The 23158-nt window shown below is 64.8% G+C and overlaps 2 protein-coding genes across 3 annotated transcripts; one reads left to right on the top strand and one right to left on the bottom strand.

The window, feature by feature from the left end:
* Positions 1-3347: 3347 nt before the first annotated feature.
* Positions 3348-12056, bottom strand: LOC146763973 (epithelial membrane protein 3-like). 2 transcript variants are annotated; one of them, XM_085565853.1, is made up of 5 exons: positions 11939-12056; positions 11064-11147; positions 10018-10120; positions 8142-8282; positions 3348-7489 (listed from the first exon to the last, which is right to left on the bottom strand). In XM_085565853.1, the coding sequence occupies exons 2-5, from the start codon at positions 11139-11141 to the stop codon at positions 7287-7289; spliced, it is 525 nt and encodes a 174-aa protein (XP_085421979.1). In that variant the 5' UTR covers positions 11142-11147; positions 11939-12056; the 3' UTR covers positions 3348-7286. The 2 variants fall into 2 exon arrangements, with proteins under 2 accessions (XP_085421979.1, XP_085421978.1); XM_085565852.1 differs by lacking the exon at positions 3348-7489 and having other exon boundaries at positions 7543-8282.
* A 358-nt stretch (positions 12057-12414) lies between these two features.
* On the top strand, positions 12415-22768 carry LOC144248153 (uncharacterized). Its single transcript, XM_085565717.1, has 12 exons — positions 12415-12484; positions 13344-13394; positions 14456-14569; positions 15487-15554; positions 16372-16499; positions 17900-18019; positions 18834-18907; positions 19384-19558; positions 20353-20711; positions 21788-21849; positions 21945-22008; positions 22694-22768. The coding sequence occupies exons 2-12, from the start codon at positions 13344-13346 to the stop codon at positions 22766-22768; spliced, it is 1290 nt and encodes a 429-aa protein (XP_085421843.1). The 5' UTR covers positions 12415-12484.
* The last annotated feature ends 390 nt before the right edge of the window (positions 22769-23158 follow it).

The following is a 23158-nucleotide window of genomic DNA, read 5'->3' as shown; positions in this document are numbered from 1 at the left end:
GTCCATCCCAGTCCCCCCAAATCCCCCATTCCACCCCAAATCCCTCCCAGTTCCCCCAAATCCCATTCCAGTCCATCCCAGTCCCCCCATTCCACCCCAAATCCCTCCCAGTCCCCCCAAATCCCGTTCCAGTCCCTCCCAGTTCCCCCTTTTCCATTCCAGCCCCCCCAGTTCGCCCCCAGCTCCTTCCATTCCTCACTCAGCCCTCCCCAGTCACCCCATTCCCCCCATCCCATCCCATCCCAGTTCTCCCAGTCCCACCCCAGTTCCCCAAACTGGGTCCCAGCCCCATCTCCATCCCCCCCAACTCCATCCCAGTCCCATCCCAGTCCCCCCAGTTTCACCCCAGCCCCCCCAAACTGGATCCCAGCTCCCTCTCCATCCCATCCCAGTCCTCCCGGTCCCACCCCAGTTCCCCCAAACTGGTTCCCAGTTCCTTCTCCATCCCCTCCCAGTCCCCCCAGTCTCCTCCCAGCCCCCCAAACTGGGCCCTGGCTCCCTCTCCATCCCCCCCCAATCCCCCCAACCCCACCCCACTCCCCTGCGATGAGACCCTCCCCATCTCCTCTCCCCCAAACCCCCCCAGTGCCCCCCAATCCCACCCCAGACCCCCCAACTGGCCACCACCACCCCCCCATCCCCTCCCAGTCCCTCCCAGTGCCCCCCAGTCCTGCCCAGTGCCCCCCAGTCCCTCCCAGTGCCCTCCAGTCCGGCCCCGCCGCCCCCCCCGGCCCTGCAGCAGCCGCTGCCGCTCGCAGAATACTAATGGGGCAGGCGGGTGGTGCGGCGGGGCCGCCTGTCCGTCCGCCTGTCCGTCTGTCTGTCCGCCTGTCTGTCCATCCCTGTGTCCCGCTGTCCCCGTGTCCCCCTGCCCTGCCCCCCCCGAGGGGTCTCGGGGTGTCCCCAGCCCGCGGGGAAAGGGGAGAGGGGGGATTTGGGGTGCTGGGGGGCGGTTTTGGGGTGTCGGGGTGTTGTCGGGGTGTCCTGGAGATGTTTGGGGGGTGTCGGGAGGGGGGCAGTTGGGGGTGTTATGAGGTGTGGAGTTGTTTGGGGGTGCATGTGGGGGTTGTTTGGGGGTGTCGGGGAGGTGTTGTTGGGGGGTTTTGGGGGTTTGGGGGTGTCAAGGAGGTGTTGTTGGGGGGCTCTGTGGGTTGCTGGCGGATTTGGGGGTGTCAGGGAGGTGTTGTTGGGGGGTTCTGTATCAGGGATGTTTTTGGGTGCTGGGGTGGGAGGGGTCCCAGGGGATATTTGGGTCCCAGGGGTCCCAGGGGAAGGGGCTCAAGGGGTGTTGGGGGGTCCCAGGGGGAGTTGGGGTTCCAGAGCGGGGGGTGCTGGAGGGTCCTGAGAGGGTCTCAGGGTTCCGGGGGGTGTCCTGGGGGGTGTTGGGGGGTCCCGGGAGATGTTGGGGGTGTCCTGGTGGGGGGCTGTGAGGTGTTGGGGGGTCCCGGGGGGTGTTGGGGGTGCCCTGGGGGGTCCCGGGTGGTGTTGGGGGTGTCCTGGGGGGGGGGCTGTGAGATGTTGGGGGGTCCCAGGGGGTATCCTGGGGGGTGTTGGGGGGTCCCAGGGCTGTTGGGGGTGCCCTGGGGGGTATTGGGGGTGTCCTGGTGTGAGGTGTTGGGGGGTCCCGGGGGGTGTTGGGGGGTCCCAGGGGGTGTCAGAGAGCTGGGGGGGACCCCAGGGGGCTGTGTCAGGTTGTGGGGGGCCGGATGGGGGTCGGGGGTCCCGGGGGGGGGGGGTCAGTGATGGAGTCCGAGAATTGAGGGGGGGTCCTCAGGGCAGCGCGGGGGGGACTGTGAGCAGCTCCCGGGGGGGATTTGGGGGTCTCGAGGGAAAACCGGGGGGGGCTTTCGGTACCGGGGGGGTCTCGGGGGGTCCATCGGGGTTTCAGGGTGTTGAGGGGGGGTCCCCAGGGTGGGGTGGGGGAGGTCTGTGGGGAGGGGTCTGCAGCCGCCGCTCACCTCTCACGCTGCCCGCCGCATCCCCGCCGCTGCCGCCGCCGGTCACTGGGACACACCGGCCCGGCCCCGCCCCTGCGGTACCGGCCACACCCCCCCGGTACCGGCTCCGCCCCCCCGGTACCGCCCCGCCCCTCCCGGTACCGGCTCCGCCCCTCCCGGTACCGGCTCCGCCCCTCCCGGTACCGCCCCGCCCCTCCCGGTACCGGCTCCGCCCCTCCCGGTACCGCCCCGCCCCTCCCGGTACCGGCCACACCCCCCCGGTACCGGCCACACCCCCCCGGTACCGGCTCCGCCCTCCCGGTACCGGCTCCGCCCTCCCGGTACCGGCCACACCCCCCCGGTACCGGCTCCGCCCTCCCGGTACCGGCTCCGCCCCTCCCGGTACCGGCTCCACCTTTCCCGGTACTGCCCCGCCCCTCCCGGTATCAGTCCAGCCCCTCCCGGTACCGGCTCTGCCCCCTCCCGGTACCGCCCCGCCCCTCCCGGTTTTGGGGGCGAGGGCAGGTGACAGATGGGGACAGGAGAGGGGACAGACTCAGGTGAGAGTGGGGACAGATCCAGGTGACAATTTGGGACAGGTCCAAGTGACAGCTTGGAGAGAAGACAGGGGACAGGGACAGGTGGGAGGACACAGGGGACAGGTGAGGGGACAGGGTCTGGTGGTGGCTTGGGGACAGGTGGGAGGACAGGGGACAGAGTGGGGACAGACCCAGGTGATAGTGGGGGACAGGAGAGAGGACAGGGCCAGGTGACAGCTGGGGACAGACCCAGGGGACAGAGTGGGGACAAGCCCAGGTGACAGTGTGAGGACAGGGGTGGGTGGTGGCATGAGGACAGGCCCAGGTGACAGTGGGGACAGGAGAGGGGACAGACCCAGGTGACAGTGTGGGGACAGGCCCAGGGGACAGTGGGGAACAGCAGAGGGGACAGCTGGGGACAGGCCCAGGGGACAGCTGGGGACAGGCCATGGGGACAGTGTGGGGACAGCCCCAGGGGACAATGTGGGGACAGCAGAGGGGACAGTGTGGGCACAGCAGAGGGGACAGTGGGGAACAGCAGAGGGGACAGCTGGGGACAGCCCCAGGGGACAGCTGGGGACAGGCCCAGGGGACAGTGTGGGGACAGCAGAGGGGACAGGAGAGGGGACAGAGTGGGGACAGCAGAGGGGACAGCTGGGGACAGCCCCAGGGGACAGCTGGGGACAGCCCAGGGGACAGCTGGGGACAGGCCCAGGGGACAGTGTATGGACAGCAGAGGGGACAGCAGAGGGGACAATGTGGGGACAGGCCCAGGTGACAGCTGGAGACAAGCCCAGGGGACAGCTGGGGACAGGCCCAGAGGACAGTGTGGGGACAGCAGAGGGGACAGCAGAGGGGACAATGTGGGGACAGCCCCAGGGGACAGCTGGGGACAGCCCCAGGGGACAGCTGGGGACAGCCCAGGGGACAGCTGGGGACAGGCCCATGGGACAGTGTGGGGACAGGCCCAGGGGACAGCTGGGGACAGCCCAGGGGACAGCTGGGGACAGGCCCATGGGACAGTGTGGGGACAGGCCCAGGGGACAGCTGGGGACAGCCCAGGGGACAGCTGGGGACAGCCCAGGGGACAGTGTGGGGACAGCAGAGGGGACAGTGTGGGGACAGGCCCAGGGGACAGCTGGGGACAGGCCCAGGGGACAGCTGGGGACAGGCCCAGGGGACAGTGTGGGGACAGCAGAGGGGACAGCTGGGGACAGCCCAGGGGACAGTGTGGGGACAGCCCAGGGGACAGTGTGGGGACAGCCCAGGGGACAGCTGGGGACAGGCCCAGGGGACAGTGTGGGGACAGGCCCAGGGGACAGTGTGGGGACAGCAGAGGGGACAGCTGGGGACAGGCCCAGGGGACAGTGGGGAACAGCAGAGGGGACAGCTGGGGACAGGCCCAGGGGACAGCTGGGGACAGGCCCAGGGGACAGTGTGGGGACAGCCCAGGGGACAGCGCGAGGCCCGCTCCTCCACGCGCCGCTGCCCCGGCGCTGCCCAAGCCGCGTCCATCACCTGCCCAGCAGCTGCTTCCAGTCCAGGGCCACGCTTGGCTGACGGCGACGGCAGCGAGGAGGACGAAAAGCGACGCGGAGGGGACCGGAGCCGTGCCCGCCATCCCCCCGTCGGCGTGAGGGGAGCTGGCTGAGGGAAATGGCGCCGCCCGCCATCTTGGCACCCTCGGCCTGAGGGGAGGCCAGCGAGGGGAGCCCCCCATGGCCGGACCCGTATTTGGAGAGCCTCCTGTTCAGGTCCGGGAGGGTCCCGAGGGAAGTTTGGGGGTCCCGAGGGAGTTTTTGGGGTTCCTGATGGAGTTTTTGGGGTCTCTCTCCCGCCCCGCCTCCCCTCAGCGCTTTCCCGCCCTTTTTCCTTCCCGCGCGGCCGCTAGGGGGCGCCCCGCGCGCCGGCTTCTGATTGGCCGCGGCCTGGGCGAGGCTCCGCCCCCTGCCTCGTGCGGGTCTGCGGTGGGGGCGTGGCCTATGCAGGAGGGGGCGTGGCCAAAGGCGCCCTATGGAGACCCTATAGAGACCCTATGGAGACCCCATAGAGACCCTATAGAGACCCTATAGCACTCTATAGAAACGCTATAGCGCCTATAGAGACCCTATAGAGACCCTATAGCACTCTATAGAAACCCTATAGCGCCTATAGAGACCCTATAGAGACCCAGAGACCCATAGAGACCCTACAGAGAACCAGAGACCCATAGAGACCCTACAGCACTCTATAGAAACCCTATAGTGCCCTATAGAGACCCATAGAAACCCATAGAGAGAGACCCATAGAGACCCACAGAGAGAGACTCATAGAGACCCTATAGAGACCCTATGGAGACCCTATAGAGAGAGACGCATAGAGACCCGAGACCCATAGAGACCCTATAGAGACCCATAGAAACCCTACAATGCCCTATAGAAACCCTATAGCACCCTATAGAGACCCTATAGAGACCTATAGAGAAATACCCTATAGACACCCTATAGAGAACCATAGAGACCCTATAGTGCCCTATAGAGACCCATAGAGAGAGACCCAGAGACCCTATAGAGACCCATCGAGACCCTATAGACACCCTATAGAGACCCTATAGAGACCCTATAGAGACCCTATAGAGACCCTATAGAGACCCATAGAGATCCTATAGAGAATCTATAGAGACCCATAGAGACCCTAGAGACCCATAGAGATGCAGAGATCCATAGACACCCTACAGAGATCCATAGAGACCCATAGAGAGCCTACAGAGACCCTATAGATACCCTATAGAGACCCTATAGAGACGAGACCCCTAGACACCCATAGAGACCCTATATCGAACCCCATTACCCACAATGCCCTGGGGCAATGCCTGACCCGCCCCCCCGGCGATGACATCATCAGCCACACCAATGACATCATCGGTCGTGTTGACATGGCTGCAGTGACATCACCAGACACACCCACCCAGTCGGTGACATCATTGGCCACGTTGATGATGTCATTGGCCACGCCCACCCAGTCAGTGACATCATTGGCCATGTTGATGATGTCATTGGCCACACCCATCCTGTGTCGTCATTGGCAATGTTGATGATGTCATTGGCCACACCCATCCTGTCAGTGTTGTCATTGGCCACACCCATCCTGCTGATGATGTCATCGGCCATGTCCGTTCTGCCATTGGCTGCCCGTGGCCTCCCAATGACATCACAGACGATGCCGGCCACGCCCATATCTGGCTGATGATATCATTGGCCATGCCCATCTCGCTGCCGATGTCATTGTTGGTATCTGTACCACCGATGACGTCACTGGCCACACCCCCAGTGTGTGATGATGTCATCAGGTGGCCATTGATGATGTCATTGCAGGGTCAGGGGTTGGGCTGGGGGGGACAGCGTGGTGGGCGTGTCCCGTTGGTGCATTCCCAGGTAGGCGTGTCCAGTGGGCATGTCCCAGGAGGGCATGTCCAATGGGAATGACCCTGATGGGTGTGTCCTGTGTGGATGTGTCCAGTGGGTGTGTCCCAGGTGGGTGTGTCAGTGGGTGTGTCCAGTGGGCGTGTCCCAGATGGGCGTGTCCATTGGTTGTATCCCAGAGGGATTTCTAGTGGGTGTGTCCAATGGGTGTGTCAATGGGTGTGTCCCAGGTGGGTGTGTCCCAGGTGGGCGTGACCGTTTGGGGCATGTACAGCAGGTATGTCCATTGGCCGTGTTCATTGGGTGTGTCAAGTGGGCGTGTCCAGTGGGCGTGTCCATTGGGCGTCTCCATGGGTGTACCCAGTGGGCGTGCCCATTGGGTGTGTCTAGTGGGCACGTCCATTGGGTGTGTCCATTGAGTGTGTCCATTTGGCGTGTCAAGTGGGCGTGTCCTTTTGGCATGTCCGGAGGCCGTGTGTCAGTGGGGGTGTCCCGTGGGGTGTGTCCATTGGGTGTGTCCTAGGTGGGCGTGTCCCAGGTGGCCATGTCCTGGGTGGGCACGTCCATTGGCTGTGTCCATTGGGCGTGCCCCAGGTGGGCTTGTGCCTGGGTATGTCCATTGTGCGTGTCAAGTGGGAGTGTCAATTGGGCGTGTCCATTGGGTGTGTTCATGGGCGCATCCATTGGGTGTGTCCATTGGGTGTGTTCATGGGCGCGTCCACTGGGTGTGTCCATTGGGTGCGTCCATTGGGCGTGTTCATGGGCGTGTCCATTGGGTGCGTCCATTGGGTGTGTTCATGGGCACGTCCACTGGGTGTGTCCATTGGGCATGTTCATTTGGCGTGTCCAGTGGGCATGTCCATTGAGTGTGTTCATTGGATGTGTCCATTGGCCGTGTCCATTGGGTGTGTCAAGTGTGAGTGTCCATTGGGCGTGTCCATTGGGTGTGTTCGTGGGCGTGTCCATTGAGTGTATCCATTGAGTGTATCCATTGGGCGTGTCCATTGGGTGCATCCATTGAATGTGTCCATTGGGTGTGTCCAGTGGGAGTGTCCATGGGTGTGCCCATTGGGTGTGTCAATTGGGCGTGTCCATTGGGCGTGTCCATTGGGCGTGCCCATTGGGTGTGCCCATTGGGCGTGTCCATTGAGTGTATCCATTGGGCGTGTCCATTGGGTGCATCCATTGAATGTGTCCATTGGGTGTGTCCATTGGGTGTGTCCATTGGGTGTGTCCATGGGTGTGTCCATTGGGTGCATCCATTGAATGTGTCCATTGGGTGTGTCCATGGGTGTGTCCATTGGGTGCATCCATTGAATGTGTCCATTGGGTGTGTCCATTGGGTGTGTCCATGGGTGTGTCCATTGGGTGTGTCCCGGGTGGGCGTGTCCCGGGTGGGCGTGTCCGGCTCAGTCCCGCCCCCGCAGCCGCAGGTAGCCGCCCCCGCTGGCCAGCGCCAGGGCCCCGCCCAGCCCGGCCAGCGCCGGGCAGTGCCCGGGGTGGCCCCCGAGCACCCCAGGGTGCCCCCCGAGCACCTCGGGGTGGTCCCCGAGCGCCCCGGGGTGGCCCCCGCTGGCCAGGAACAGCCCCACCGCCAGCAGCGCCGCCAGTCCTGCGGGGACACCCGGGGGGACATCGGGATGGGGACATCGGTGGGGGGGACACAGGAGGGTGACACCGGGGGGGAACACAGGACGAGGGGAGGTGACACCAGAGTGGGTGTTTGGGGGGTCCCAGGGGAGTTTTGGGGGGTCCTGGAGAAGTTTGGGGGGTCCCAGGGGAGTTTGGGGGTTCCCAGGGAATTTTGGGGGGTCCTGGGGGAGTTTTGGGGGGTCCCGGGAGAGTTTTGGGGGGTCCCAGGGGAGTTTCAGGGGGTCCTGGAGTAGTTTAGGGGGTCTCAGAGGAGTTTTGGGTGGTCCCAGAGGAGTTTGGGGGTGGTCCAGGGTAGTTTGGAGGATCCCAGGTGAGTCTGGAGGGGTCTGAGGGGAGTTTGGGGGCTCCCAGAGGAGTTTTGGGGCTCTCAGGGCAGCTTGGGGGGGTCCCAGGGGAGTTTTGGGTGGTGCCAGGGAAGTTTTGGGTGGTCCCAGGGTTTTGGGTGGTCCAAGGTGTTTTGAGGGATCCCAGAGGATTTTTGGGGTGGTCCCAGGGGATTTTTGGGTGGTCCCAGGTGAGCCTGGGTGGTCCCAGGGGTTTTGGGTGGTCCCAGAGGAGATTTTTGGGGGTGTCAGGGGTTTTGGGGAGCCCCGTTTTTGGGGGGCACGGACCTGCCAGCAGCTGGGCGGTGGCTGAGGGGAGGAAGAGGCGCCCGCGGGGCCCCCCCAGCAGCTGCCCGAGGAAGAGGAGGAGGCCGAAGGCCGAGAGCAGCAGCGCGGCCACCATCAGCCCCTGCACCCCCCGCAGCAGCGCTGGGGACACCGAGCCCCCGTCAGCCCCCCGAGAACGAGAGGAGACCCCCGAAAACGAGCACAGCCCCCCCAAAGTGAGCACAGGCCTCCCAAACCCAGCACAGCCCCCCGAGAACGAGAGGAGACCCCCAAACCCAGCACAGACCCCCGAGAACGAGAGGAGACCCCCGAAAACGAGCACAGCCCCCCCAAAGTGAGCACAGCCCCCCCAAACCCAACAGAGCCCCCCGAGAACGAGAGGAGACCCCCAAACCCAGCACAGCCCCCCCAAAGTGAGCACAGCCCCCCCAAACCCAGCACAGCCCCCCGAGGACGAGAGGAGACCCCCGAAAACGAGCACAGACCCCCCAAAGTGAGACAGGCCCCCCAAACCCAGCACAGCCCCCCGAGAACGAGAGGAGACCCCCGAGAACGAGAGGAGACCCCCGAAAACGACCACAGCCCCCCCAAACCCAGCACAGCCCCCCCAAACCCAGCACAGCCCCCCGAGAACGAGAGGAGACCCCCGAAAACGAGCACAGACCCCCCAAAGTGAGCACAGCCCCCCCAAACCCAGCACAGCCCCCCGAGAACGAGAGGAGACCCCCAAACCCAACACAGACCCCCCAAAGTGAGCACAGCCCCCCCAAACCCAGCACAGCCCCCCGAGAACGAGAGGAGACCCCCAAACCCAGCACAGCCCCCCGAGGACGAGAGGAGACCCCCGAAAACGAGCAAAGAGCCCCCAAAGTGAGCACAGCCCCCCCAAACCCAGCACAGCCCCGCGAGAACGAGAGGAGCCCCCCGAAAATGAGTGGAGACCCCCAAACCCAGCACAGCCCCCAAAACCCAGCACAGCCCCCCGAAACCGAACGGAGCCCCCCAAAAACCAGCGGAGCCCCCCGAAAACCAGCGGAGCTCCCCAAAACCCAGCACAGCCCCCCGAGAACGAGAGGAGACCCCCGAACCCAGCACAGACCCCCCAAAGTGAGCACAGCCCCCCCAAACCCAGCACAGCCCCCCGAGAACGAGAGGAGCCCCCCGAAAACGAGCACAGAACCCCCAAACTGAGCACAGCCCCCCCAAAGTGGGCACAGACCCCCCCCCTCAGCACCCCCAAAGACCCTCCAGAGACCCCCCCAGAGATGCCCCTAAACCCCCTCAGAACCCCTCCAGGACCCCCAAGACCCCCCAAGGACCACCCAGAACCCCCCCAAATCCCCCAGGACCCCCCCAAAACCCTCAGGGCCCCCCCAGAACCTCCCTCCAGACCCTCAAAGGACCCCCAGGACCCCCCAGAGACGCCCTTAAACCCCACCAGGGACCCCCATGGAGCCCAAGGGAACCCCCCCAAAACCCCCAAGATCCCCCCAAAACAACCCCCCCAGGGACCCCCCAAAAAGCCCCCAAAACCCCCAAGACCCCCCCAAAACCCCCCAGGATCCCCCAGAACCTCCCAGGACCCCCCCCAAAATCCCCAGGGACCCCCCAAAACCCCCCTAAAATGCCCAAGATCCCCCCAAAACCTCCCCAGGACCCCCCCAAGACCCCCCCAAAACCCCAAATACCCACCCAACCCCCACCCCAGGATCCCCCAGAACCTCCCAGGACCCCCCCCAAAATCCCCAGGGATCCCCCAAAACCCCCCCAAAATGCCCAAGACCCCCCCAAAACCCCCAAGACCCACACAAAACCCCCCCAAATCCCCCTAGATCCCCCCAAAACCCCCCGGGACCCCCCCGGGACCCCCACTCACGGCTGAGCCCGAGGCTGCGGCACTCCCAGCCCCGGCTGAGATTTTGGGGGGCGCAGTCGAACCAAAGGTTCAGCGCCTGCGAGTCCGGCAGCACCCACCAGCCCTGGGGGGCAGGGGAGGGGTGGGGGACCCCCAAAAGCACCCCAAAAATATCCCAAAACCGCCCCAAAAATACCCCAAAATCACAGCAAAAACAGCCCCAAAAACAACCCCTAAACACCCCCAAAAACATCCCCAAACCACCCCCAAAACATCCCCAAAAATATCCCAAAAACACCCCAAAAATATCCCAAAACATCCCAAAAACACCCCAAAAATATCCCCAAACACCCCAAAAACACCCCTGGGGACTTGGGGGTTCAGCAGTGTTTGGGGGGATCCCACTCTGGGATTTGGGGGTCCCAGGGTATTTTTGGAGTCCCTGGGGTGTTTTTTGGGGTCCCAGGGCTGTTTTTGGGATCCCAGGGACATTTTTGGGGGATCCCAGGGCTGTATTTTTGGAGGGTCCCAAGGGTCTTTTGGGGTCCCTGGTGTATTTTGGGGATCCCAAAGCTGTTTTTTGGGGGTCCCAGAGAAGTTTTGGGGGTCCCAGGGTATTTTTGGGGTCCCCGGGCTGTTTTTTGGGGGGTCCCAGGCAAGTTTTGGGGGTCCCAGGGCTGTTTTTGGGGTCCCGGGGACATTTTGGGGTCCCCGGGCTGTTTTTTGGGGGGTCCCAGGCAAGTTTTGGGGGTCCCAGGGGTGTTTTTGGGGGTCTCAGGGACATTTTTGGGGGTCCCAGGGCTGTTTTTGGGGTCCCAGGGACATTTTTGGGGGTCCCAGGGCTGTTTTTGGGGGTCTCAGGGACATTTTTGGGGGTCCCAGGGCTGTTTTTGGGGTCCCAGGGACATTTTTGGGGGTCCCAGGGCTGTTTTTGGGGTCCCAGGGACATTTTGGGGTCCCAGGGCTGGTTTTGGGGGGGTCCCAGGGGTATTTTGGGGTCCCAGGGACATTTTTGGGGGTCCCAGGGACATTTTTTGGGGGTCCCAGGGCAGTTTTTGGGGTCCCACCTTGCCCAGCGTGGCGAGGAAGAGCAGCAGCAGCACGAGCAGGTGAAGGGCGCTGACGGCAGCCGGGAGCAGCTCCATGGGGGGCTGGGGGAGAGGGGGTCGGGCACCCCAAAAACCCCCCGGGAGACCCCCAAAAACCACCCCAAAACCCCCCCCGGGAGACCCCCAAAAACCACCCCAAAAACCCCCGGGAGACCCCCAAAAACCACCCCAAAAACCACCCCAAAACCCCCCGGGAGACCCCCAAAAACCACCCCAAAAACCTCCCCGGGAGCCCCCGAAAAACTACCCCAAAAACCCCCCGGGAGCCCCCCAGAAACCACCCCGGGAGCCCCCCAAAAACCACCCCAAAAAAACCCCCGGGAGCCCCCCAAGAGTCCTTCAGAGCCCCCCAAACACCCCCCAAAAATCCCTCTGAGTCCCCCAAATCCCTCCTGAAGCCCCCCAAATCCTCTCAGAACTCCCCAAATCCCCTCCGAATTCCCCCAAAATCCCTCCGATCCCCCCAAATCCCCCCCGAATTTCCCCAAAATCCCTCCGAGCCCCCCAAATCCCCCCCAAATCTCCCCGAATCCCTCCAAATCCTCTCAGAACTCCCCAAATCACCCCCGAATCCCCCCAAAATCCCACTCAGAACCCCCGAATCCCCCCCAGATTCCCCCCGAATCCCCCCAAACCCTCTCAGAATCCCCCCAAAAACCCTCGAATCCCCCCAAAATCCCCTCGGAACCCCCAAATCTCCTCAGAACCCCCAAATCCCCCCCGAATCCCCCCGAATCCCCCCAAAACTCTTAGAGCCCCCCCAAATCCCACCCCAAACCCTCTCAGAGCCCCCCAAACCCCCCCCAAATCCCCCCCAAACCCCCCCCACCCACTTTTTTTGGGGGTCGCGCCTCTCCCGCAGCTCCGCTCGCTCGGTGCGGGGTGGGCGTGGCCTCCCCGCCCAGGCCACGCCCCCGAACGACCACACCCACCGCGACCACGCCCACAGCCGGTCACACACTCCCTGGCCACGCCCACCCCACATCCTGCCTTCTGATTGGGTGCTGATTTTTGGGAGGCGCCTGATTGGCGGAAAACTTTGGCAGCCTCTGATTGGCTGGGAGGGTTTTTTGGGTTTCCCCCCCTCCCTTCCCCGCGGCGCGCTGCGCTCTGATTGGTGCAGAAGGACAGGGGCGTGGTTTAAAGGTAAATAGCATCTTCTGATTGGCCGATGGCGCGGGGACCGCGCCCTGTTTGTGATTGGCTGCGAGCCCGAGCCCCGCCCAGCCTCTGATTGGTTGATTCGCGCTGAGGTGGAGAAAATCGCGGATCACGTGGTCCTTGTGGCCACGCCCTCTTTTCCGTCCGTGTCACGTGGTCGGGCGAGGCCCCGCCCCTGGCGACGGCGCCATGGCAACGGCGGGGGTCACGTGACCGCGGTCCGAGCGCGAGGGGAAATTTGGGGGGTCCCAGGGGGGGAAATTGGGGGGGGGTGGGAGATTTTGGGGGGTCCGGGACCCCATTTTGGGGGATTTGGGGCGGTGGGGTACGGGGGAGGGGGGGGGATGGGATTTGGGGGGATTTGGGGGGGCTGGGATGGAATTTAGGGGGCTGGGTTGGGATTTTGGGGGGGCTGGGATGGGATTTGGGGAGATTTGGGGGGTCTCAGATGGAATTTGGGGGGCTGGGATGGAATTTGGGGGGATTTTCGGGGTCTGGGATGGATTTTGGGGATCTGGGATGGGATTTGGGGGGATTTCGGGGGTCTGGGATGGATTTTGGGGGAATTTCGGGGGTCTCAGATGGATTTCGGGGGTCTCAGATGGAATTTGGGGGGTCTCAGATGGATTTTGGGGGTGATTTCGGGGGTCTCAGATGGAATTTGGGGGGTCTCAGATGGAATTTGGGGGTGATTTCGGGGGTCTCAGATGGAATTTGGGGGGTCTCAGATGGAATTTGGGGGTGATTTCGGGGGTCTCAGATGGAATTTGGGGGGTCTCAGATGGATTTTGGGGGTGATTTCGGGGGTCTCAGATGGAATTTGGGGGTCTGGGATGGAATTTGGGGGTCTGGGATGGATTTTGGGGGGATTTCGGGGGTCTGGGATGGAATTTGGGGGTCTGGGATGGATTTTGGGGGGATTTCGGGGGTCTGGGATGGAATTTGGGGGTCTGGGATGGATTTTGGGGGGATTTCGGGGGTCTCAGATGGAATTTGGGGGTCTGGGATGGAATTTGGGGGTCTGGGATGGATTTTGGGGGGATTTCGGGGGTCTCAGACCCCCCCCCCCCCCCACAGATGGCTGGGGCCCAGCGCCGCCTGGAGCTGCTGCAGGATCAGGTGCAGAGGGTGAGAGCGGGGGGGACACGGGTGGGGTCCCACAGACACGGGTGGGGGTCCCACGGACACGGGTGGGGGTCCCTGAGATGTGGGTGGGGTCCCACGGACACGGGTGGGGGTCCCACAGACACGGGTGGGGTCCCTGAGATGTGGGTGGGGGTCCCATGAACATGGGTGGGGTCCCTGAGATGTGGGTGGGGGTCCCATGGACACGGGTGGGGGTCCCTGAGATGTGGGTGGGGTCCCACGGACACGGGTGGGGGTCCCACAGACACGGGTGGGGTCCCTGAGATGTGGGTGGGGGTCCCACGGACACGGGTGGGGGTCCCACAGACACGGGTGGGGTCCCTGAGATGTGGGTGGGGGTCCCTGGACACGGGTGGGGGTCCCACAGACACGGGTGGGGGTCCCTGAGATGTGGGTGGGGGTCCCACAGACACGGGTGGAGTCCCACGGACACGGGTGGGGGTCTGGGGTCTCTGGGGGTCCCTTTGGGGGTCTCTGACCCGTTTTTGGGGTCTCTGACCCATTTTGGGGGTCCCTGACCCGTTTTTGGGGTCACTGACCCATTTTGGGGGTCTCTGACCCATTTTGGGGGTCCCTGACCCGTTTTTGGGGTCCCCCCAGGCCGGGGCGGCTCAGGGGGGGTCCCTGGGGGTCCCTGACCCGTTTTGGGGGTCCCTGACCCGTTTTTGGGGGTCCCTGACCCGTTTTTGGGGTCCCTGCCCCATTTTGGGGGTCCCTGACCCGTTTTTGGGGTCCCTGCCCCATTTTGGAGGTCCCTGACCCGTTTTTGGGGTCCCTAACCCGTTTTTGGGGATCCCTGACCCGTTTTTGGGGTCCCTGCCCCATTTTGGGGGTCCCTGACCCGTTTTTGGGGTCCCCTCAGGCCGGGGCGGCTCAGGGGGGGTCCCTGGGGGTCCCTGACCCGTTTTGGGGGTCCCTGACCCGTTTTTGGGGGTCCCTGACCCGTTTTTGGGGTCCCTGCCCCATTTTGGGGGTCCCTGACCCGTTTTTGGGGTCCCTGCCCCATTTTGGAGGTCCCTGACCCGTTTTTGGGGTCCCCCCAGGCCGGGGCGGCTCTGGGGGGGTCCCTGGGGGTCCTGCCCCCCCTGCGCCGGGAGCTGGAGCGGCTGCGGGGGGAGCGGCGGCGGCTGCGGCGCCTCCTGAGGGGGCGGCTGAGGGTGAGACCCCAAAAACAGCCCTGAGCCCCCCTAAAAATCAACCCTGAGCCCCAAAAATAACCCTGAAACCCCCAAAAACAGCCCTGAACCCCCAAAAACAGCCCTGAACCCCAGAAATAACCCCGAAGCCCCAAAAATCAATCCTGAAACCCCAAAATATCCTTGAACCCCCCAAAATCATCCCTGAGTCCCCCAAAAATCATCCCTGAACCCCCAAAAACAGCCCTGAACCCCAAAAATCAACCCTGAACCCCCCAAAACAGCCCTGAACCCCCAAAAACAGCCGTGAACCCCAAAAATCAACCCTGAACCCCCCAAAACAGCCCTGAACCCCCAAAAACAGCCGTGAACCCCAAAAATCAACCCTGAACCCCCAAAAATCATCCCTGAACCCCAAAAACAGCCCTGAACCCCAAAAATCATCCCTGAACCCCCCAAAATATCCCTGAACCCCCAAAACTCATCCCTGAACCCCCCCAAATCCTCCTGAGCCCCCAAAAATCCCTGTGACACCCCCAAAACCCTCCTGAACCCTGGGGAGTGGATCCCGGGGCAATCGAGCGCTGTGATTGGCTGGGGAGGGGATCCTGGGGTGTCAGAGAACTCTGATTGGCTGGGGGGGAGGTGGATCCTGGAGGGTTGTGATTGGCTGGGGGGGGGGGGGGTGGATCCTGGAGGGCTCTGATTGGCTGAGGGTTGATCCTGGAGGGCTCTGATTGGCTGGGGTGGATCTTGGAGGGCTCTGATTGGCTGAGGGTGGATCCCGGAGGGCTCTGATTGGCTGGGGGTGGATCTTGGAGGGCTCGGATTGGCTGGGGGTGGGATCTTGGAGGGCTCTGATTGGCTGGGGGGGGGGGTGGATCCCGGAGGGCTCTGATTGGCTGGGGGTGGATCCCAAGGGCTCTGATTGGCTGCAGGAGCTGGAGGAGACCCAGCGGGAGATCGAGGCCGAGCTGCAGCGAGCGGCGCCGGCGCCGAAGGACGGGTGGGGACCCCAAAAAACCCCCCAAAAAAACCCCAAAACCCCCCCAAAAAACCCCAAAAACCTCCCAAAAAACCCCCCAAAAAACCCCAAAAACCCCCCCAAAAACCCCAAAACCCCCCCCAAAAACCTCCCAAAAACCTCCCAAAAAACCCCCCAAAAAACCCTGATACCCCCAAACCTGACACCCCCAAATCACGTGGGACCCCGAAAACCCCCCTGGGACCCCCAAACCCGACACCCCCAAATCCCCCCGGGACCCCCCAAATCCCCCGGGAAACCCCGAACCCCCCGGGACCCCCCAAAACCCCCCCTGGGACCCCAAAATCCTCTCCAGGGACCCCCAAAATCCTCCCCGGGACCCCCCAAATCCCCCCCGGGACCCCCCAAAACCCCCCTGGGAGCCCCCAAAACGCCCCCGGGACCCCCCAAATCCCCCCCGGGACCCCCAAATCCCCCCCGGGACCCCCAAATCCCCCCCGGGACCCCCCAAAACCCCCCCGGGATCCCCCAAATCCCCCCCGGGACCCCCCAAATCCCCCCCGGGACCCCCAAATCCCCCCCGGGATCCCCCAAATCCCCCCCGGGACCCCCCAAATCCCCCCCGGGACTCCCCAAATCCCCCCCGGGATCCCCCAAATCCCCCCCGGGACCCCCCAAATCCCCCCCGGGATCCCCCAAATCCCCCCCGGGACCCCCCAAAACCCCCCCGGGACCCCCCAAATCCCCCCCGGGACCCCCAAAATCCCCCCCGGGACCCCCCAAATGCCCCCCGGGACCCCCGTTCCCCCCGGGACCGCCGCCGTTCTCGCTCCCGCAGCGCCCCGGGGGTCCCGCGGGGGTCCCGGGGGTCCCGGGGGGCTCCGGGCGAGGCCGAGCGGGGCCGGGAGCGGCAGCGGCGCCTGCGGAGCTTCCTGGAGACCAAGGGGCGGCAGCGGCCCCGAGCGGGTGCGGCCCGGGGAACCGGGAACCGGGGGGGACCGGGAACCGGGCACCGGGAACCGGGGGGTTAACGGGGAACCGGGGGGGACCGGGGGGACCGGAGGGAACGGGGGGAACGGGGGAAACGGGGAGAACGGGGAACCGGGAACCGGGCACCGGGAACCGGGGGGGGACCGGGGAACCGGGGAACCGGGCACCGGGAACCGGGAACCGGGGACCGGGAACCGGGAACCGGGGGGGACCGGGGACCGGGGACCGGGCACCGGGCACCGGGAACCGGGGGGTCAACGGGGAACCGGGGGGGACCGGGACGGAACCGGGGAACCGGGGGGTTAAAGGGGAACCGGGGGGGACCGGGGGGAACGGGGGAAACGGGGAGAACGGGGAACCGGGAACCGGGCACCGGGAACCGGGCACCGGGAACCGGGCACCGGGAACCGGGGGGGGACCGGGGAACCGGGGACCGGGGGGGGACCGGGGACCGGGAACCGGGGGGTTAACGGGGAACCGGGGGGAACGGGGAACCGGGAACCGGGGGGAACCGGGGGGGGATCGGGAACTGGGGGGTTAACGGGGAACCGGGGGGAACGGGGAACCGGGAACCGGGCACCGGGAACCGGGAACCGGGGGGGGACCGGGAACCGGGGACCGGGGGGGACCGGGAACCGGGGGGTTAACGGGGAACCGGGGGGAACGGGGAACCGGGGGGAACCGGGGGGGGATCGGGAACCGGGGGGTTAACGGGGAACCGGGGGGAACGGGGAACCGGGAACCGGGGGAGACCGGGACGGAACCGGGGAACCGGGGGGTTAACGGGGAACCGGGGGGGTCTGAGCGGCTACCGGGGGGATACCGGTGGGGTACCGGGGGGGAGTAACGGGGCTACCGGGGGGTACCGGGGCTAACGGGGATGACTGAGGGGCTACCGGGGGGGGGGGGGGGTAACGGGGGCTACCGGGGGACCAGGGGAGGTAACGGGGTTACCGGGGGAGATAACGGGGGTACCGGGGGGGTAACGGGGTTAACGGGCGTGTCTGAGTGGCTACCGGTGGGCTACCGGGGCTACTTGGGGGGTTACCGGGGGGGTGTGACGGGGCTACCGGGGGGCTACTGGGTTTCCGGGGCTGCCGAGGGGCAAGTGGGGGCTACTGGGGGCACCTCGGGGTGCTTGGGGTCCCTGGGGGGGATTTTGGGGGTCCCTGAGGGATTTGGGGGTCCCTGGGGGGATTTGGGGGTCCCGGGGAGGATTTTGGGGGTCCCTGGGGGGATTTTGGGGGTCCCTGGGAGGATTTTGGGGTCCCTGGGGGGGGATTTTGGGGGTCCCTGTGAGGATTTTGGGGTCCCTGGGGGGGGATTTTGGGGTCCCTGTGAGGATTTTGGGGGTCCTCATGGGTGTCCCCCCCCAGCACAGCCCCACCCGAAGCCCCGGGACCCCCCCGAGACCCCCGGGGACCCCCCTGAGGGGGTGGGGGAGGGGCTGGAGCCCCCCAAAAATGAGGAGGAGGAGGAGGAGACCTGGCTGGACGGTGAGGGGGGGCTGGGGGGGTTTGGGGGGGTCTGAGGGGTCCCATGGTGATTTTTGGGGTTCCCTGCTGATTTTTGGGGTTCAGGGGGGCTCCAATGGTGGGTTTTGGGGTTCGGGGGGGTCTCAGGGTGTTCCCATGGTGGTTCTGGGGCTCCCCTCCTGATTTTTGGGGTTCTCAAGTTGATTTTGGGGTCCCCCTGCTGATTTTCGGGGTGCAGGGGGCTCCCAGGGTGATTTTTGGGGTTCCCAGGGTGATTTTTGGGGTTCCGAGGTTGATTTTGGGGGTCCGTCCCAGGTTGATTTTGGGGTTCCCAGGTTGATTTTTGGGGTTCCCCGCTGATTTTGGAGGTGCAGGGGGGTTCCCAAGGTGGATTTTGGGGTTCCGAGGTGGATTTTGGGGGTCCCAAGTTGATTTTTGGGGTTCCCATGGTGATTTTGGGGTTCCCCCACTGATTTTTGGGGTTCCCATGGTGATTTTTGGGGTCCCCCCACTGATTTTAGGGTGCAGGGGGCTCCCAGGGTGGATTTTGGGGTTCCCTGTCAATTTTCAGGTTGCAGGGGGCTCCCAGGTTGATTTTTTGGGGTTCCCCTGCTGATTTTTGGGGTTCCCCGCTGATTTTTGGGGTGCAGGGGAGTTCCCAAGGTGATTTTTGGGGTTCCCAAGGTGGATTTTGGGGTCTCCCTGCTGATTTTTGGGGTTCCCCGCTGATTTTTGGGGTGCAGGGGGGTTCCCAAGGTGATTTTTAGGGTTCCCAAGGTGGATTTTGGGGTCTCCCTGCTGATTTTTGGGGTTCCCCGCTGATTTTGGGGTGCAGGGGCCTTCTCGCAGTTCCTGCTGCTGACGGAGCAGCAGCGGCAGCTGCAGGAGCTGCAGCAGGAGGTGGAGCAGGTGGGACCCCAAAACCCCCAAAAAACCCCAAAATCCTCCAAAACCACCCCAAAACCACCAAAATCCCCCCCAAAACCCCAAAATTCCCCCCCAAAATCCCCCCAAAACCACCAAAATCCCCCTGAAATCCCCCCAAACCCCCCAAAACCCCAAAAAACCCCAGAATTCCCCCAAAACCCCCCCAAAACCCCCCAAAATCCCTTCCCAACACCCCAAAAAAACCCCAAAACCCTTCCCAGCACCCCAAAACCCCCCAAACCCCTCCAGACCCCCCCAAATCCTCCCCAAACCTCCCCAAAACCCCTCTGGACCCTCCCAAATCCCCCCCAAATCCCCCAAAATCCCCTTCCAACAGCCCAAAAAAAACCCCAAAACCCCCCAAATCTCCTCCAAACCCCCCAAATCCTCCCCAAACCCCCCCAAAATCCCCCCAAACCCCCCAAATCCCCCCAAAATCCCCCCAAACCCCTCCCCAGCTCCGGGCCGCCGTGGCAGCCGCCGAGACCCCCGAGGAGGAGCCGGGGGGACCCCCGGGGGACCCCGAGCCGGAGCCCCGGGCAGGCACGGGGGGACCCCCGGGGAATTCGGGGTTCGGGGGGGGAAATTTGGGGTCTGGGGGGGGATTTGGGGTCCTTGGGGGGGAAATTTTGGGTCTGGGGGGGAATTTGGGGTCCTTGGGGGGCAAATTTGGGGTCTGGGGGAGGATTTGAGGTCCTTGGGGGGGAAATTTGGGGTCTGGGGGGGGATTTGGGGTCCTTGGGGGGGAAATTTGGGGTCTGGGGGGGGATTTGGGGTCCTTGGGGGGAAATTTGGGGTCTGGGGGGGAATTTGGGGTCTGGGGGGAAATTTGGGGTCTGGGGGGGAATTTGGGGTTTGGGGGGGAATTTGGGGTTTGGGAGGGGGAATTTGGGGTCTGGGAGGGGGAATTTGGGGTCTGGGAGGGGGAATTTGGGGTCTGGGGGGGAATTTGGGGTTTGGGGGGGAATTTGGGGTTTGGGAGGGGGAATTTGGGGTCTGGGAGGGGGAATTTGGGGTCTGGGAGGGGGAATTTGGGGTCTGGGGGGGAATTTGGGGTTTGGGGGGGAATTTGGGGTTTGGGAGGGGGAATTTGGGGTCTGGGGGGGAATTTGGGGTTTGGGGGGGAATTTGGGGTTTGGGAGGGGGAATTTGGGGTCTGGGGGGGAATTTGGGGTCTGGGAGGGGGAATTTGGGGTCTGGGGGGCGATCTGGGGTCCTGGAGGGGGAATTTGGGGTTCGTAGGGGTTAATTTAGGGGGATCCTGGGGGGGAATTTGGGGTTCGTGGGGGTGGAATTTGGGGTCCGAGGGGGCGATTTAGGGGGATCCTGGGGTGGAATTTGGGGTCTGGGGGGGGGTACACGCAGGTTTTTGGGGGTCCGGTCCGGTTTTTGGGGGGGGGGTGTCTCACGGGTGCGTCCCCCCCCAGGGCTGGGGGTGCTGCCGGCCCGGCTGGAGGGGGGGCCGGGGGCCGGGGACCCCCCCGGGGGCCCCCCCGGAATTGGGGACCCCCTGTGGGACCCCCCCGGAATTGGGGACCCCCTGTGGGACCCCCCCGGAACTGGGGACCCCCCCGGAACTGGGGACCCCCTGTGGGACCTCCCCGGAACTGGGGACCCCCTGTGGGACCCCCCCGGAATTGGGGACCCCCTGTGGGACCCCCCCGGAATTGGGGATCCCCCCGGAACTGGGGACCCCCTGTGGGACCCCCCCGGAATTGGGGACCCCCTGTGGGAGCAGCTGCGGCGCCTGGAGCTGGCCGTGAACCGGAGTGGGGAGCCGGGGACGGTGAGAGCAACTGGGGGAACTGGGAGCACTGGGAGGGACTGGGAGAACAGACTGGGAGTACTGGGGGGGACTGGGAGCACTGGGAGGGACTGGGATAACAGACTGGGAGTACTGGGGGGGACTGGGAGCACTGGGAGGGACTGGGAGCACAAACTGGGAACACTGGGAGGGACTGGGAGGGACTGGGAGAGAGAAACTGGGAGTACTGGGAACAACTGGGAGTACTGGGAGGGACTGGGAGAACAGACTGGGAGTACTGGGAGGGACTGGGAACACAAACTGGGAGTACTGGGAACAACTGGGAGCACTGGGAGGGACTGGGAACACAAACTGGGAGTACTGGGAACAACTGGGAGCACTGGGAGGGACTGGGAACACAAACTGGGAGTACTGGGAAGGACTGGGAGAACAGACTGGGAGCACTGGGAGTGACTGGGAGTTTGGGAAGGGGAGGTCGGGGGGTTTTGGGGGGGCAATTTTGGGTTCATTGGGGGAGAATTTGGGGTTCACGGGGATAATTTGGGGTTCATGGGGAAATTTTGGGGGTTCATTGGGAGAATTTGGGGGTTCATGGGGAAAAATTTGGGGTCCATTGGGGAAAATTTAGGGGTTCACGGGGATAATTGGGGAAAAATTTGGGGGTTCATGGGGGAGAATTTGGGGCTAATTTGGGATAATTTGGGGACTCATTTGGGATAATTTGGGGTTCACTGGGGAAATTTTGGGGTTCACGGGGATAATTTGGGGTTCATTGAGGAAATATTGGGGGATAATTGGGGAAAAATTTGGGGGTTCATGGGTAGAATTTGGGGGTTCATTGGGGAGAATTTGGGGGTTCATTGGGGAGAATTTGGGGGTCTTGCAGGTTTGGGGGTCCCCCCTCGGGGTTTGGGGTCCCCCAAAATTTTCGGGTCCCCCCTCGAGGTCTGGGGTCCCCAATCGGGGCTTGGGGTCCCCCCCCAATTTTGGGGGTCCCCGCTCGGGGTTTGGGGTCCCTGCTCGGGGTCTGGGGTCCTCCCCAATTTGGGGGTCCCCCCCAGTTTTGGTGTCCCCCCCAATTTTGGGGTCCCCCCCAGGTCCTGGCAGGGATCGAGCCCCGCTGGAGCCGCCCCCCCCCTCTGCGCCCCCCCAGCCCCAGGTGAGCCCCCCGGGACCCCCCAGACCCACCCTGGCAGCGGGGTGGGGGGGGTCACAGCACCCAAGGGTGCCCCCCACATCCCCCCCGCCCCCCAGGGAGGAGGAGGAGGAGGAGAGACCCCTGAGCCCCCGAGAGCTGCGGGAGAGGGTCCTGAGAGAGGTGGGGGCACGGGGGGCTGGCACCCTTGGGTGGGGGTCCTGAGAGAGGTGGGGGCACGGGGGGGCTGGCACCCTTGGGTGGGGGTCCTGGCACCCATAGAGGGGTTCTGGGACATGAGGGGGGGTCCCAGCCCTATGGGTGGGGGTCCCGGTGCCGTGGGTGGGGTCCTAGCCCTATGGGTGGGGGTCCCAGCCCTATGGGTGGGGGGTCCCAGTGCCGTGGGTGGGGTCCCAGCCCTATGGGTGGGGTCCCAGCCCTATGGGTGGGGTCCCAGCCCTATGGGTGGGGGGTCCCGGTGCCGTGGGTGGGGGTCCCAGCCCTATGGGTGGGGGTCCTGGTGCCATGGGTGGGGTCCCAGCCCTATGGGTGGGGGGTCCCGGTGCCGTGGGTGGGGGTCCCAGCCCTATGGGTGGGGTCCCAGCCCTATGGGTGGGGGTCCCGGTGCCATGGGTGGGGTCCCAGCCCTATGGGTGGGGGTTCCAACCCTATGGGTGGGGGTCCCGGTGCCATGGGGGGGGTCCCAGCCCTATGGGTGGGGGTCCCAGCCCCATGGGTGGGGGTCCCAGCCCTATGGGTGGGGTCCCAGCCCCATGGGTGGGGTCCCAGCCCCATGGGTGGGGTCCCAGCCCTATGGGTGGGGGGTCCTGGACGCGCGGGTGCCCCCCCAAGCCCCCTCCTCCCACAGGTGCTGAGCCGCGAGGGACCCCTCCCCACCCCCCGGCTGAGTCTGGGGGGTCCCCGCGACCCCCCCGGGCCCTGAGCCCCTCCCCCCCCGTTCCCGCGGCAACCGCGTCAATATTTGGGGCGGTGGCGGCCGCGTTGTCCCGGTAACGGCCCAAACTTCCCAAAACAGCCCGAAACGGCCCAAAAACCAGCGGGGGGAGGGGCGGGGGCGCCGCCCTTCGTCCCCCCCGTGGCACCCACCCACCCACGGGCTGCGGACGCACGTGGGGGCCCCTCCCCCGCCCCGGGGACCCCCCCCCGCCCCGGGGACCCCCGCCCGGTTCGTGGTGATGCCGTGACGTCATTCCCGGGACCCCCGTGACGTCACACCCCGCCGGCCACGCCCCCTGGGGCACCGCCCGGAGCGGCGCGAGCGGGACCGGCCCGGCGGAGAGACCCGAAGGGAGCCGAACCGGCCCGAGCGGAG

The sequence above is a fragment of the Lonchura striata genome, chromosome 37 (assembly GCF_050655825.1).
Source record: "Lonchura striata isolate lonStrDom1 chromosome 37, ASM5065582v1, whole genome shotgun sequence".
Classification (NCBI taxonomy): domain Eukaryota; kingdom Metazoa; phylum Chordata; class Aves; order Passeriformes; family Estrildidae; genus Lonchura; species Lonchura striata.
The sequence above is the reverse complement of the archived record's forward strand: the minus strand, read 5'-3'. Positions and strand labels throughout refer to the sequence as shown.

What these genes read in the sequence shown, in the direction of transcription:
- LOC144248153 (XM_085565717.1), top strand. Translation starts at nt 13,344, where the DNA reads ATGGCTGGGGCCCAGCGCCGCCTGGAGCTGCTGCAGGATCAGGTGCAG. An exon ending in GGAGGAGACCTGGCTGGACG is followed by an intron (nt 18,020 to 18,833) that starts GTGAGGGGGGGC and finishes TTTGGGGTGCAG; the next exon opens with GGGCCTTCTCGCAGTTCCTG. An exon ending in TGCAGCAGGAGGTGGAGCAG is followed by an intron (nt 18,908 to 19,383) that starts GTGGGACCCCAA and finishes ACCCCTCCCCAG; the next exon opens with CTCCGGGCCGCCGTGGCAGC.
- LOC146763973 (XM_085565852.1), bottom strand. Translation starts at nt 11,141, where the DNA reads ATGGAGCTGCTCCCGGCTGCCGTCAGCGCCCTTCACCTGCTCGTGCTG. An exon ending in TCCTCGCCACGCTGGGCAAG is followed by an intron (nt 10,121 to 11,063) that starts GTGGGACCCCAA and finishes CCTGCCCCCCAG; the next exon opens with GGCTGGTGGGTGCTGCCGGA. An exon ending in CCGCAGCCTCGGGCTCAGCC is followed by an intron (nt 8,283 to 10,017) that starts GTGAGTGGGGGT and finishes CGGTGTCCCCAG; the next exon opens with CGCTGCTGCGGGGGGTGCAG.